Source organism: Anoplopoma fimbria, chromosome 17 (assembly GCF_027596085.1).
Source record: "Anoplopoma fimbria isolate UVic2021 breed Golden Eagle Sablefish chromosome 17, Afim_UVic_2022, whole genome shotgun sequence".
Classification (NCBI taxonomy): domain Eukaryota; kingdom Metazoa; phylum Chordata; class Actinopteri; order Perciformes; family Anoplopomatidae; genus Anoplopoma; species Anoplopoma fimbria.
Window position 1 is genome coordinate 24,150,487 of NC_072465.1, and position 16,953 is coordinate 24,167,439.

The 16,953-nt window shown below is 42.3% G+C and overlaps 1 protein-coding gene across 1 annotated transcript in view; it reads left to right on the forward strand.

Moving 5' to 3' along the window:
• Positions 1–16,953, forward strand: part of ephb2b (eph receptor B2b) — a 101,315-nt gene that overhangs the window by 21,994 nt on the left and 62,368 nt on the right. The window contains exon 3 of the mRNA XM_054617772.1: positions 6,463–6,542. Within this exon, the coding sequence (XP_054473747.1) occupies positions 6,463–6,542 (80 nt within the window). The remainder of the gene's footprint in view (positions 1–6,462; positions 6,543–16,953) is intronic.

Below are 16,953 nucleotides of genomic sequence, written 5' to 3' on the forward strand. Positions count from 1 at the left end.
GTGCGTTATGCACATTTCTGAAAAGACCTTCTGTGTTGAAAAAAGCCAGACTTTTCAAAACTGCTCATTGACTCGCTACAGTTGGTGTTCACACCGGATGCGAATTGTACCTGAGTACGCATGAACTGCACTGAAGACCACATTTTCAAGTGGACCAGGGCACGCATTGACAAACTGTGCCTCAATGCAGTGCATAGTGTTTAGACTCATCTGAAATGAATTGGACTTCGGGGTTACCGAGTTTACTCACATCCGGGCACAGGTCCCGGATGTGAAAGCCTTCTTAGTCATACGTCAAGTAGTATTGTTTTGCTTTCTAACATTTGTTTTCGGCTGTTGCCTCCTTGGCATCGCTGACAAGTTAAGTTACACTGACTGATAACACAGCTCGGCTGTGTAGGGATTACTGTGGTACATCCTGCTGGAGGCCCCTGGGAACGCAGCGCTGTATCATTCTGTCAACAGTTAGTGCCCTGAGAGTGCTCGACTTTACTTAGTTTGTGTGTGCGGTACCATATTTCACACTGCACCGTCCTCTGCCAAAAACAACTACCCAGCTTCCTACCTCATCTTTCCTTGACTTGAAAAACACACCACTCTGCAGCCCTGATGATGAGGTGGGGGCAGATTTTTGAGCCCTTTCTCATTGCCCCCCGAAAACACCCACATCACCTCCCAAACCTCTGGAACCTGCCTCGTCAGGACGCAACAAATCCCCCCCACCTGCACCACATAAATCTCCCCCGACAGAGTGATGTCTCACCAATGACACACCGGGTAGCGCCCTGGATACACCAGGGCTTCATGCCAGCCGGCCTCTGATTCTTCAAAACAGAGAAAAAAAAAAGGCAAGCTTCTTGGGTTTGGGCCAGTGCCACATGGTCCACAAAGCCCCTGTTTCATTGTAAAAGCGGGATTAAGGATTCATTTAACACACAGGGATATGCTGTCATGTGACAGTGGTGGGAGCTCGGCTGTACCTTAATGGGCCCAGCTTGTGCTGACAGATAAGTTGAGCTGAGTTCCTCCGGACCAGGGGCTCCTTCCACTTCTTCCCTCTAAATTAAACAGATTGTTATTCTTTCCAGCCGGCCATACAGTAGCCCTGTCCATCATTAAAGCTATGAATCATGTCTCTGGACTTGCACCGACTCCCTCAGGGGTATATCATTGCCTTGCCTCTTAATCTGGGCAGATTTCCGTGTGGGGTACACTCTATAGGGTTCTGTTTTTAGCACAATGAACAGCTTGCTCATATTACTCTGCAGACCACAATCTTCCCACATTTGCCTTCAAATACTATGGTTTCAGGTGTTTAGTGAAAGGCAAGTAAATGCTCCTGCGCCCTTCAGCAGCGGTTAAACTGGACTTTACCCAGCATGGGTTTTATGGGGAGAACGTTTAGCTGCCTTTTAGCCCTGCTAGCTGACATTATCACTAGCGTGAAAAAGCACCATATGTGGTTTGTGTTGATGTTGAGTTGAATGTTGAGGGATTTGTTACACAGAGAGCAGAGGTTACAGTTCCGCTGGCGAGAAAGATAAAAAAGAAGTCATGCCTGCAAGCTGCTTCACGCTGTTTTGGAGGTCAATTGCTTCTTCAAAACACCCTCATTAAACTGCATGTCCTAAATACAGGCTAGTTTGTTAGGAAATTGGTAAATTCTCTTTGATTCCAGTTTGAACTGCGATGCTAAGGCAATTTACAGGCAGGGATTTTCCTCAATAGCGATGCAATAAATTGCAAAGCAATTTGTCGAATTAGATTCTTCATGCAGAGAAAACGAGAGTCAAGGAGAAAAATCAGCCATTTAACTATATGACTGTATATACAAGAAGGTTCCAGCACTTTTGGTTTGGAAGTCTGCTCTTTTTGCATTCCCTCTCTGGGAATAAAGATGTCCAAGTTGGAAGTTGTATTGAGGGATTAGTCATGGCAGCAGAGAAGGTTTCAATCCGTCACTCAGACTTCAGAAATCTTTTTATCTTATCTTACATATCTTAAATCTATTCACTCTTACTGATTGGCCATCCATCTGTCAGATCCTGATTTCTAGGTCAGTTGTCATCGTAAACCAACTGACTGAAAATAAGCATATAACCACGAGCAAACGCTGCCTTGTTGAGAGAAAGTGAACGTATGATTACATTTGTAAAACAGTGAATCATCAGCATACACAGCACGTGGAGCAGAGATGCTCTCTCCATACTCTTTTTGTTGCTCTCATTTATTAATCCAGCTTGTAGGTAGCTTTAAGCCCTTTTAGTCTTTGTCTGTCAGCGTAAGATTGTTTATTTTCTCGCTCGCTGCTGTTTTTAAATATCTTTCCGGTGAGCAGGTCTTCTTTGTTTCCCTCATTGAAAATGCTGTTGCTTTCTTTAGAAAGCCGAGATGCAGCACTGACCCCTCTTAGAGAAGAGGAGTGTTGTTGTAGTACCACGGCGACCCCTCCTCTCCCCCCCCGTCACTTCAGACAGCCTCTCACTGGAGGGCTCTCTCTAAGATCAGCACTAAACTCTCTCCTTAGTCCCAGGAAGTGTCGGAGGAAGCACTCTCTGCGTAGTATGCTTTTCTTAGACTCCTAGGTCTCATTGCATATTCATAGCCCCCTCCACAGTCGAGGGTATCAAGTTTAAAAAAAAAAAAAAGAAAAAAAAGACACACAAGCTTTAATTATTCACTGTAATGTTGCTCAAACTCTCTGTAATTTTATAAAATGAATTAGGTTTGCATATTAAAGTTTCATATTAACAACAGCTCTTTGTGTGTGTAGAGAGTGAAGTATTGCTGCTGCCTTTGACCGCTATGGTGGCCATTTTCCCAAGAGCTCAAACTGTTAAAACACTTTCGTGCAACACTCTGCACTGCCACACAAATAATGCAAAGACATTCAACGGCTGTAAGTTGGAAAACGAGAGGCTGCAGTTTTTTTCATCAGATCTGGGAGCATTGGATGTGTCCTCCTGAATCTAAAACTGTGATGTTGGGCAAATCCATTTCACTACAAACAGGTTCACACAGAACCAGACGAGCGCTTTTTATTAACCTTGAGCAAGCTGCAATATGTTTTTTTCAGCAAATCATTTAGTGGGATATATTAAAAAATACTGTTTTTTTTTTGGAATGAGGATATTAGTTACAAAATAATTGTCTCTCTAAAAAGTGAAACTAATCACCAGAAACAAAGTAATTGTGCAGAATACGTTGCTGATATTGCACCAGTAAGTAAAAATGATATTATTTTTTACCAGTTTTTTTTTTTATATACACTGAAATAATGAATCCCAAAACAAAGCTACAAATTGTTCTTAAAAAAAAGGTTATCAAGACAAAAAAAATATTTTTTGTAAGTCCTCCAAATCCCCAAACAAAAAAAAATCTGTTAGGTTAACTTAAACATCATGGTGTGGTTTAAAATGACTACAAAACTGATGTAAAATAAAACGATAAACAACACAATTACTTGTTTATATTCAGGCAACAAAACAATTTTCTTTGGTTTCGTCAAAATATAACAGGGGTTTGGCTTTAAATGACTACAAAATTGAAGTAAAACTAAACAAAAACACAGCAAAAAGTACTTTGGTTGTGTTAAGGCAATACAAGTAATGTCTGTGGAGAGTTGTGGCTGCCGCTCTGAGCTCGGCGAGCTCGGAGGCTGTTCTAATTCTGCGGCGAAGTGCAGCCAAAGTAAAATATGGGGATAGTTCTACTTCAACGGCGAAGTGCGACCAGAGAGAAGCAGCAACCAGGCGGTACACAGAGTCTCCTGTGACCTACGTTACAAACAAATGTCTGATGCCTGAAACACATGAACAGGCCTCCAGGCTGCAGAAATATGTGCCTTGCGTGTTTTTCGGCGTTAAGCAGAGAACGGAGAAAAGTTACCCGAAAAGCCTTTATGCTGTCTGTTATAATGGTTTAAAAATGCCACCTGGTTTGAACCTCACAGGGTGTTCCAGAGAGCGTGAACAATAGACAATACAGATTGATGGCATCTGGAACTCTATATCATCTTGCAGTGTATTGTCTATTGTACATAGTGTATAGTGGAAGCTCAGAAGACAGAAGGGAAACTCTGTCCCTACACAATTGCTACGGCCACAAAACAAGAAACAAGTGATTCCTGCGGTTGGATTCATGGGGGGGGGGGAGCTCTGCGTCTTGTCTTCCTTCTTGATTAATAGCCAAAACGCGTCTCGCTGAGCGTCCACGCTCCGCCGCGGCCGGGGGTTCAGACTGTGAACGAGGCGGGCGGCTGACAGCGGTGAGATATGTGGCGCTCTGTAATGAATCGGTGCGGCCGCCCGGACTGAAGTGCAGACAGCAGGAGGAAGGAAAGTGATCCGTCTTTTTAGGGTGACGTACTACTTGTCCCGGCGTGTGGGCCTGCTGATAGCATGAGAGAGAAAGGGGGTGGGTGGGGGTGGGGGGAGAAGACGAAGGAGAAAGAGGTGAGACAGGGTCAAAGAGGAGAGTAAAGGGAGAGTTATGGAGGAGTTAAGGAAGGGAGAGAGGATAGGGAGAGAGAGCAGGTAGAAAGAGAGGAAATGTGCGGCTTCGGGCAGGAAAAGGTTGGGTGTCGCCAGTCAGCGTCAACGTTCCAGTGGGAAGTCTCCCAGTTCCCCCCACAACACTCCCTTTAAACCACCACAGAGGGGGTTCATTATTCTCACTTTGCTCCTCCACTAATTATCGTTATCATTATGGGGGATAATTACCATTTCACTGCCTAACACCCATGCAGGCTGCTCGGCTCTGAGTCACACACAAGGTTATCAATAGCTGCTCAATTGCAGCCTCATCTGCCTAATTATACGATTTGGGCTTTGAGATAACTGAAAAGGGATGGTGGGATCTAGCATTATGCTTTGCGAGTAGCGCTGGTGAGACGTGGAAAGTCAGCAGAAGGCCCTGAAATAAACCGACGCGTGTGGAGCCTGTTAATTAAATGCACCGGCGTACGCAGGAATATAAATCAGAGGCAAATCCAGGGCTGTGAAACAACTCGGAATTTCTAAAATATCCTTCAAGCGTTAAAACGAAATCCTGTGAGACGTAACTTCAGATCCTCCATCTTTGATTTACTTCACCCATCGCCTGTAATACGTTTCTAAAAAAAAAAACTTTTACATTTTCTCTGATTTTAGGGGGCTTTGTCTCACACTATAAGCACCAATTCAATATTAATGAAGAGCCCAAAGCAGAGGGCCATTTCTCACCAGTCCTGCTGGCTGTGACTTATGCTAAGCTTAGTAGCCGTGTTTGTCGAGGGGGGGGGGTTTCTAAATCCCTCTGTGGCATTTCGGAGTCACAGCTGACGCCTCGGACCTGACGAATGCTCTCTCCATCTGCTGCATCTCAACGCCGGAGCACAAGACTGAGTCAGGGCCCTAATCAGCAGGGGGAGGTTCATTAGACCGGCCCTCTGTCGAGCACAGAGAGAGAGAGGAGAGCATGGCCGAGGTTGGAGTCGGGAGTAGAAAAAAAGGGCGCAGAAGGGGAAGAGGAAAAGGTGACAGCGTGGACGGGTCAGTGAGCGTATGACAGACGTTTGGGTTCGGACTGGTGGAATGCGAGCCGCAGAGGAGCTCATGACAGACAGGAGGCACATTCTCTTTGACCCCAATTACCGGAGGTGTTTCTCTCCACCAGCTAATCCGTGGCGTGTAGGGTGGCCCCTCCTCTGCGCCGTGGAGATTTACTCCTCCAGCCTGTTGTTTTCCATACGAGTCAAACAGATGATGGCATAGTTATGTGGACTTTTTGTGAAACTATAATAAGCTCTCTTTACCTTAAGGCATGAATTGTTTCCTATGGGTCTTTTTCTGTAGGCCTATGGCTTATGATCATTTTTCATCATTTTTTGCTATGTCCATACTTTATTAAAGTTAACCAAATAAGCATTTAGGTTATAAAATAACAGAAAATTGTGAGAAATGTCCATTGAAACTTCCCAGCGCTCGAGGTTTTCTCCAAACCAACAGTTCAAAACTCAAAAAATGTTTATTTTTAGATTATGTAAAACAACAAAAAAAGAAGCCAATTATTTAATTTGCAAAGCTTGAACCAGCATGTTTAAAACAATTGTTGACTTTGTGCTGATCCCCTAATTAAAACTTGTTAACAGCCCCTTCATAATATTCAGAAATATGAAGCCCTTCTGCTTATATTTTACTCTTATAAATGGTTTTAAAAAACTTTAAATACATAGTTCTATTGTTTATTAGTTGTTTGCTGTTTTGTAGCTTATTTTGAGTCCTCAGCTGTTGGTCAGACAGAATGTCTCACCTCAATGCTCAATAAATATTGCACTCGTCTCTGACAATTTATGAAGAAAAACTATATTCCCCTTGTCCAAATATTTGTATTCAACCTTCAAGAGGTTTCCATCGAACCGCAGCAATGTTTTCTTGTTTGGAGGATATCTGACCGCCCTTTCTCTTTGTGTCTTCCCCACAGAGACACTTATGGACTCCACTACAGCCACGGCGGAGCTCGGCTGGACGGTCTACCCCGTGTCAGGGTCCAGTGACAATAGCGTAAGTGACAAGCTCCACATTCACATTAAACTGTTTCTAATAATGTAGATTTAATTTAATTATTATTTCAGTAATAACATAATTGCCAAAGTCATTTTGGGACATTATCTTCACTACAAAGGTGAGGTGTGTGGTGGCCCTCTCTTTTGTCAGACGTTTCAGTGCAGCTGATGTGTAAATGTGTTCAGTCCCCCATGAGAACTTAACTTCTGTTGGTGGTTTGGTTTCTCACTCTAAGGTCAAAGATCAACTAATGAGCCGGCCTAGTCCCCAGAGAAGTGAGCTCAATTATTTCCCCGAAAAAAAACAGAAGGGGATGTCAAAATGTAAAAGTTAGATAGAAGAAAACTCGATTTTGTGTAGAATCTTTAGATACTACCACTTTCTCTATTTGCATTTTACCGTACATCCACAAAAGCTCATACATTTTTACCCCTCCATTTGAATATCCATATGTGTACTTTCCTTTGGGGTATTCTTCCAAAAATGATCCATATATTGTACATAGTTTTGTAAAGTTTAACCTTTTCTGAACTTTCTGCTTCACTACAAACACAATAATAACGAACAATTGTAAACTTGAATCTAAATCCGTGTGTTCATATGCCAGGCTTTAAAGCTATGTGTTATATGGGCCCCGTTGGTGTTTGATGCAAAACTATTTCCACACGGTTTGCCAGGGCATCGGTTCCTGCTCGCCACATGCAAGCCAGGCCCACTTAAAGTCAGCCAAAACCAGAGTCTCGGTCTCCTTCACTTCTCTCCCCACCGCAAGATTTAGACTTCATAGAGCGAGCCCAAGAGAGAGAGAGAAAAAATGTTGTAGACTTATTTGCTGGTGCATTTCAAAAAACCGCTGCGGATTTTATTCAATTATTTATGCTTCTGTGGTCAGTATTAAAGATGGTTTGAATTATACTTTATCATGCTGTGTCTTTTTGGGGCTTAAAAAAAGAAGCAAAAACTCACAGCGTACAGAGCCGGCTCCTCCGACAGCGCTGTGATACAACTTCAAAGGTGTTCAGCGCTGATTTAGAATAACTCCATCTCTCCCAACCTTGAGGCCATGTTGTCTCCTCCCTGCTAATTCCTACAATCAATACCGAGGCAAAAGGACGCCTGCTTTCCTTTTCTCTCGCCAGCTCTGGATCCAATTTACCCAGAGAGAGCTGACGCACACATGCCGACTGCAAAGACAGTTTACATCACATCTTCCTTTCATCTATGCAAAATGTTAGATTCAGCAAAACATTCACTCAAACCATATTTCATAATCGGATTTAATACTAAGTGGAATCTTCAGACTTAAAAGTTGAATACACACAGGAATCCAGAAAAAGGTCACTGTTGTGCAGTGAAAAAATGCCCACTCTGGTCAAAAGTGAGGTGAAATGAAAGTCTTAACGTCAAACTGAAGGCCTCTTCAAGAATCATCTTTGTTCCATGTGGTGAACCGCCTGGTTCTGCGGTAGTTTTCCTCTTCCAAATCAAATATATTTACATTTAGTTTGACTGAAAAGGCTTATCTGTGAGGACTTTCTTATTTCCTGCTTTCACTTCAGATTATTCAACGCTCCATTCCGAAAAAAAACCCCATATGCGGTTATGATATATATCCCTCTCATGGGGTGCAATGAAATGCAAACAAGTCCCTAAGCCCGTGGATTTAGTCAGGTATAAGTCAGGTCTTATCAGCGTGGGCGCTGGAGTTTTTACGATGATGCGGCAGAGCTTGTCAAAAGCACAGTCCGCTGGAAAGTGAAGAGGGAGAGCGATTGGAGATAGCTTGTCCCTCATGGCCCGAGGCAACAGGTGTGGAAACAGAGCTCGCTCTCCCTCTCAGTAGAACAGCGAGAGGTGCTTTACAGAAGCTATTGTCTTACACACACATATATGCATGGCTTCGTGGGCTTAGCCGGTGGATCAGTAACATCCAGCAGAGCGCCGAACCAGCAGTTGGCTTTCACTACTCTGTACAGCTTCATGAAATATATCCTAACTTGACATGTGATACTTTGAGACACAATGGAAGTGCAGTCAAGTAACAGTGTGATATTAAGTTAGAAATGTTATGGCAGTTGCTGTTATTTCACTCTATTATTTTAAAGAATATTTGAATATTACCTCCAGGGCCCAACACTAACTAAAAGAGTGGACGCCAGGCTCAGGCAACAAGGCATCAGCTTTTGGGTTGCCGAAATATAGTTACCTTATATTATGAGCTATTAGGATACTATGCAGTTATATTCTTAATAATGACAATGTGCCATAAAGTAAAGGCTTTATTACAGTGACTTATATTATCATTTTCATTTCAGCGCAAAGATTTCAGGACACTTTGTCTCCCACAACCTCCTCATTTTTTTATTTGTTTTTGTTCAGGCTCATCTGGTTCTTTGTCATTTTAATAAATGTGCTCTCGTTTGTGATGTTGACAGGTTCATTAGACTTTTCACCACACAGTCAAACAACTTAATTTGCTTCGCCATTGTTTCTTAAACAGGTTTGCACACACGTAAACTCATCAACACACAGGAAGCTTTGTCTGGTTACAGTTTGGACTGCAGCGCAATTAATAAATATCATTCATACAACAAATATATAAAAAGAAATGTTTTGGGGTACATATTTAGCTGTTTTTTTATGTTACATAAAACACAATTGGTGGCCAATTACTTAAAGTGTTTGCCAATTGCAACCAGTCATCTGAAATCTCTTAGAGCACAGCTATAAAATCAACTTTCTACAGGTTTTGGGAAGTGATACAGTTGAAAGTCGTCTGTAAATCAAGTTGTCTAACCCTCTCTGTGTGTACAGCGAGGCAGTTCTTCCTTTTAATCATGCACAATGACAGCCAGATTTGCGTCATCCCTCAGCCAGACAAGCAAGACATCTTCATTATACTTGATAGCCCTGCCGGAAAAAAAACAAAGACAACCATTGTAATATTTACAAAACCAGAATTTGAACCCGGGGCAGTTCAGGAAGTTTTCTGTCTGAACGTTCTGTGATCAATCAAACGTACGTATCGCATGCCTCTCTCCACCCACACAGGGAAACCGGTGCAGGCAGTACAGTCGGATTAGCACGTATACGTGTGTCTCTGGGGCGACTTAACCCCATGTGCATGCATACACAATAAGGCTATAACTACGTTTATATGTATAGATACCTTGCTATAGTTTGCATTATGGTCTTACATACTTTGACCATAAGAATCCATTGAAAAAGTAGTTTAAGCGGAAAGAAAAATCTACTACTGCTCGCCACATTTGCTAAGAAACTGGGGCAGCTACTCGAACATCAGTCCATGTGAAGTTACACGGACATCTCGACACATTGACAACGTACTCTGTGACACGGAGCTAATGTATGGACGGCTGGAAGAGCAGGGTTAAGTGGTCAACGCTCTCCTCTCAAGTGGAGCTGAGAGACGTGTGAACATCAGGTCAGACCTCCTGACCTGAAGCTCTGACAACAGCAGCCGTTCAGAAATAGACCAATGGCCACAAGGAGCACACACACACACACACACACACACACACACACACACACACACACACACACACACACACACACACACACACACACACACACACACACACACAGAGCTACCATGCAGAGAAAACCGAGGTCTCCTGCATATGCGGAGAACATAATGAGGTGGTGTGTGAGAGAGGCTTAGGTTATCATTATGGACGTGTCATAATGTGCTGAACCAGGATATAGCTGGTGTCACTTGGGGACACGGCACGCAGGAAAGGAAAAAAAAACAACATTGTTTTCAAGCAAATCAGTTCCTGATGATTTAACAAAGTTACTGCATATTGTATTTAAATTCCTTTGGAATAAGATTGAGGTTGTTTACACGTAAATGTGGGGCTGTGTGGCCAACCGACAGCATGCCGCATGCATCATTTTTTGTTCTTTGCAAGTAATTTGTTGAACATATTTCATTGTGTTGGACACACTGGGACTTAAAGTGACCACTAATTTGTGACGGTGACTTTGATTCACAATTAAATGTGAAGAAACATACAAACATAATCCATATGGAACTTTGTGGAATGGGGGGGAGGGGCTGTAAAATATTGAATTGTTCTTCTAGTTTCACATGTTGTGCATTAGTAGTGGACAGTGGTAATTGGATCTGACTGCAACAGACAGTTCTACTTAAGTCTGTGTGTGTGTGTGTGTGTGTGTGTGTGTGAGACTCTCCTCTCCGTGAAGCCCGGTCTCCAGCAGGATTTGGCTCCCATGGCCTCTCTCTGGTAGTAATTGAATGCAGAGAGTGGGTGTCATTTGTCCTCTGTCCCTCTGGGGAAGGCACTCTTTGCTCTGACAGATTTCCCACAACTGCAAATGGGGCGAATGTGCCGCCGGGAGTTTTCCACTGGCTCTCACTCCCTGCTTTTGTGTGAATAATTTATTTACTTGTGTCAGTGATAGAGCGGTGATATGCAGCTCGCCTCTGGATCTCGAAGCTAGTTCAGGTTAACTCAAACACTTTAATGACACTATGTGATAAATACACAGTTCATGTTCTGTCAAAACAATACAATCTTGGAGTGTTCTGACAGCGCGTTTACACCGCGACTTGACAGATGCGTCACTCAGTTCTGACCGTTTGTAGGTCGTAGGACAGGCTGTTTTCATACTTCTATTTTTTCTTGTGCAGCTTTAGCTTTAACTAGAAGATGTGTTTAATGCTGCTTTGTTGTAGTAGAGCCTTTTACGGTTTGAAAACGATGATGACGTATGTAAGTCTGTGCGTGGAGTTTGGCAAAGAAAGTACGGCCGAGTAAAACAGCTTGTCAAGCCATATAAGGGCATTAACCACCAAAGATCGCTAATGCAACCTAAACAAATTGACCTTTCTGATCCATGTGCTATGAGTGAGTGGTTAACATACATTAGCAAGTAGTCCAACATACTTGGATATATTCACATATTTGGTGGAGAAACCTAACGTGTACTGTAACACCAACCATGAATTACAAGCCTCTAAGTCGCTACATGCTTACAACTATGTTATCTGTGGTCAAATACAGAACGTCAAATAAGAGTTTTGAGTTTTCTGAGTTTTAAAATGGGCTCTACAAACACAAGCAATTTTTAGAGTCCAATTTTACTCAACGTGTTTAATAGCCTGCTGTCCCAGCCGTTGATTCAACTGGTGACTCTGAGGCGAATGCTCATACTCATTGACCCTGCCAAGCTTCCACCAATCTTGTTCATCAGCAATAAACGTTAGAAATTCTGCAAATAAGGCAAAGCGTACTAGCCAATCAGAGTTAGGGCGGCTCTTTCTGGAACGCGGATGGAGAAAAGAAAAAATCAATCAAACTACCAAAAAAAAATAAACGTCACAAAACTGCCAATGGCTGTGAAAGGAGTAACTTGGCATGGGGATGACATGACATTTAAACGTTTCCAAAAACTCTCTAATACACTTATTGCTAGTGTGCCATTGGTTTAGCTACCACATGCCAATGGTGACATGCGGGCCTCAGGCCGTCTACCACAAATGTACGCCAACCAGTTATAGAAGTTATTACGAGCAACCATGGAGCCATTAGACTGAAAGTCACCAGTTCAACCAGACACGATGCTCTGAAACGGTCGTAATCTTCTTGGAATTCTGTAGAACTTGAATCGGCTGTTGGAATATTGATTTTGACAACCGAACATGTTACAACCAGACATTTTAATGCTGTTAACAGCTTCAACTCAATGTTTAAAGTTGCTAAATCGTCTGGACGGCTGGGCCAAAAGGCCTTTTCCATTGCCAACATTGTGATGGAAACCGCCATAGAAGGGTCTATTGTCCCTCATATCGTAATCAAATTAGTTTATAGTTCTTTGTTTAGAGTTTGATTCTCCCTTACGTTTTCTGAGTAACAGTTTCAAAGTGATTCAAACAGTAATGTCCATCAACAACTCTTCCACTAGCGCTTGCCAAACAGATCTATTTATAATAAAGAATTGACAGGTCGTTGAAGACCACTGTCCATGAAGAGTGTAATTGTGGTCAACTTTTTGCAGCCAACAAACTTGTTGACCGTCTGCTCACTGGCTCGAGTTTTGCCGGTTGCGCAGATGTACAGGAAATTGAGAATTCTGACAACTTGATTGTGTTGCTTGCAGTATGAATGCACAGTTAGAGCATAGTTGTCCCAACAGAGCAATAAAAGGGATGACATATCAAAATCCATGCACATATCTGTCTGCAGACTCTTAGCTGCTGATGCTTGCCTGACAGGCTTTTAAAGTGGATAATCAGCAAAATCTCAAGGTTTATTTTAAAGTTTTGAATGAGGATTTTAAAAGAGTTTCTTTGTTGTTATTTATGATTAACAGTGGGAAGTTGCTGATTATATCTTTTGAGTCAACGTTGCTGTTGTAAATCACCCTAAAGCTATAACTATAGACAGAGTCTGTACACAAATGCATGAATTATGCGTTCTTCCTAACCGTACAACAACCTGGATTAAAATGTTGGGTAAATAGACAAGATGTTAATGTAAGTAGGAAAGTATATAGTAGCTCCTGCATAATGTGTGCTTACAACGGAGCTTGGTAATTGGTTGTTACAAAGAAGTCCAAGAAGGACTACACTTATTCCATGGTTTCTCCTGGTGAACGAGGCAAAAAGCTGTCTTCGGTGAATGGCCTATAATTCAGGCTCGATGGTGCGTTACGCTTGGCTTTACAGATAAAGCGGAGGCCTACTGTCATGGAGACGTATGGATTGCAGGTCAGCTGAACTTTTTTCTCTCTCTCTCTCTCTCTCTCTCTCTCTCCCGGAGTGGCAGAGGAGATATGGATTCTGAAGCTCATTCTCAGTGAGCATCACTGAACTGTAACACCTCGAATAACTCCGGAGGAGGAGAGGAGCAGCTGACATATGGTAGTCTCCACTAGCCCTGCCGTAGTCCAACCCCCACAATCTATACTCACATCAGACAGGTTTTCTAGTTCTCTGCAATATATAAACTACAGGCACACCATAGAGGGCCGAAGGCTGGTGTGGGAAAAGTAGTTTCATTGACAAAGAAGCGATGGTGTGACAACATTTGTAGCGGTTAGGAGTCAGTTGAATTGGCAAAATTATAAAGGTGCAGGAATTTGTTTAGGGGCCGATGAAGGGCAGCTGCTCAATACTGCTTAATCTAAATCTAACATGCTATATCAAAACAGCAGGTGTGCACTCTTATCAAACCGATACAGAGTTTTATTATATATAGAAACCAACGCCTAGACCGAGAAAATGACTGAAACAGAATTACTATCAAATGACAGTTTAGTCAAAATGGCTTGTATACGTACAGCAATAAATATCACATGCAGGTGCATCCCCAGTGTTTGTTTTAGTCTCTGTGGAATAATGGAGAGGTAACATCCAGCATGTCAAACCACACACTGACAATTATTTGCCTACACTATACAACCCAGGTTTAATGGAGCCCAAGGAGAGTAATTAAAACATAAAACAATGTATTTTTGTTGGGAGCCAGTCGTGCGTTCTGTTTCACTTAACGCAGTACTTTTCTGTGTATCTCAGAGGAAGGAAGCACATTCAGTGTACCATGAAAAACACAGTTCTTGTTATTTACCTTGCAGTCTAACACTCTTATGTCTCGTAACTTTCCCAAATGCAAATTAGCTTTTTATAATATTTGGAATGCCTTTGGTTATTAAGAAAACCCCTTTGATCAATGTGGCATTAAACATCTATTTATTTTATGTTATGGTAGGGCGCTATTCAGTGCACTCAGCCCCATGGCTGTTGATTTCCACTCTCAGAGAACAAGAAAAACAACATTCTGCCAAATGTAACAGGATCTGGAGAGTTTTGGTTTCCGTCGTGATCTGAGGGCAGCTCATCGCCTTCGACTAATCCATCTTGACATCCACCACCAGGGTTACCTCCACCTTCCATACGTAAAACACATGACCACCCTTTCACAGCACTCCCGGTAAAGAACCAGGGGAGAGAGCTGTGAAAATGAAGACGTTTCTTCTAATTTCACACTCGGCGCTTGATCGTTAGGCTCTTATTATGCCCCATTTGCTTCCCTCCACTGGCTGTGATGAAAGCAGGGCAAAGAGGCCATGACAGGACAAAAAGGGGCCCTCCATCAAAACACATTTTGTTTGGGGTCTTTTTTAGCCTGGATCAACCCTTCCCCCCACATCACTGCCAACACTTTCCCCTGCAGTTTCCCCTGTCTGCATCCCTCATTAGCAGCAACCCCCACCTGTCTCCGCATTCATTTTATTAAACTGCGATTGTCCAACGCTCTGTGCTCGGTAGAAGCAGACGGCCCGCTCTCGTTTAATTGGCCCACAGCCTCCCCACTGCTCCTCAACAAGTGGGAAGGTCAATGGCTACTCATGACCTGCGATGATGATGTCTGCCAGTAAGGGCCAAAAGACAGTTTGACAGGTTTTATCGTTAAACCACACTACCAATAACCTGGAGCTTGTGAAATCGTGTAGTTATATATTTGTAGGATTTTAAAGCTGCTAGACATTAAATCCGAGCACAGTGCACTGTGATTTAACATTTAAAAAAAACAAAAACATTCTTGACAGTGTTTTTGCAATCTTCAATTGTGTTCATTAGGAAGAACGGCTCAGTTTGATAAGTAAAACACAGATAAAAGGCTTCTTTCTATTAACTCTCATTATGATTATTATTTTTGGCTGCACATCAGTCTTTTCTGCTTTGGTTGGCTCTTGTGATGGTTTGAATTTGAGTCAGGGTCAAGCCGGGCGTTACACTAGCACTGATTAATTAGGACATGGGAATTAAGAACCAAAGCTGTTCTAATTAGTCAGAAAGTGTTTGATCGAACGCCGGTTTGTAAAAAGAGAGGTGACTTTCTTCTCCAAACCCGTCAAAATCTGTCAGAATCCTCACTAAGTGGGCACTAATTTGAGAAATTATATCAGCTGTGAAGTGAAGAGTGAAGGGGGGGAGGAGGTAGAGTTGTAGAAGCAGCAGAGGGTACAGCTGATGCAAAGTGGCTCTTGGGGGTTTTTCTATCTTGGCTGAGATGCTGAGGTCAAGGTCGTGACCTGCTCGGTGGTTAGAGCGCATGGTGTTTAAAGCTGGTTTGATCCATGGCCAAAGGGCAGGAAAACCACCGAGGCTGCATCTGGAGTCGGAGCGAGTGCTCACATTGGTGTGCAATATGTGCACTTTGATGTTGAACAGCACAGTCAGAAAATCTGGATTTAAATTTGCCCCTTGATTGGTCTTTATATGATTACCTGTGTAATATGATTATGTCAGCTAAGTGTGACTTTGATTGTGGAAATTTCAAGTCATGTTTCCTCAGCGCTTCACTGTAGTGAAAGGAGCTTTCACTAGAATGTCAGTAACCCATTACAGTGTGTGCTGTGAATGTGTCCTATTAAGACACAATAAAAAAAAAGTAGGACACGTAAACCAGAAACCCTTTCTGCTCTGTTCAAGTGACTCATTGTCACGTCTCCAGTTTCTCTTAAAGCATTCCAAGATGTGAATGGTTTCCTCAATGAGAGGGAGAGAAGGAGAGGATAAACATCAAAGCTCTCTGCCTCTACAAAGCAGGGGTTGCATTTTTTGACACCCCAAAATGCAATAAACCAGGTGGCAACCTCCGGGTCTGAAAAGTGAAGTCAATGCAGAAGTGCCTTAATCTGCATTCTTTCCATTGGCCATCAGTGGGCGTCTCCTCTGGTTGCAAATATAAGTATAACTGTATAGAAGTCTATGAGAAAATTACCCGAACTTGATTTTAACATCAATAAACATTGTTAACATGAGTTTATGGTCTTAATCAGTAGTTTCAAGTCTTCTTCAATACAGCATGATGTTTAATTAGGAAAATATGGCCACATTTAGAGTAAAATAGACCATAAAGCAGGGCATGCTTAAGGGCGGAGCTATCTTGTGATTGACAGATACAAAGTGCCAGGTAACAGATGACACACAGTTCAGATACCAAGTCCTTAAAATGGAACTCTGTAATCACAGAGCAGCTGTTCGTGGATACAAAATGTACCTCTTGGAAGTCATTTTACCCATAATGCCCAAATAGTGAACCCTAATGTTATATCTCACTATAATAAACCAATCCTCTGACTATTATGGATATGTAAAACTACTTTATTTACTTGCCTGAACAAACTGGAGAAAGAGTCAGAGTGTGAAACCTCTGAGTAGAGTTGTTACCGTACCAGTAGTAATTTAAGAAATGGAAACGGTAGTTCTCATTTGTTTATTTATACTTGTTTAATTCATCCATATAAATTGGTTAATTTGAGATATTTCGTGTCCTTGCACCATGTAATCAATTCAATCAAAACATTGCTTAAGCTGCCTACTCCCAGTAATCAAAGTATTAAAAGTGTGCATGAA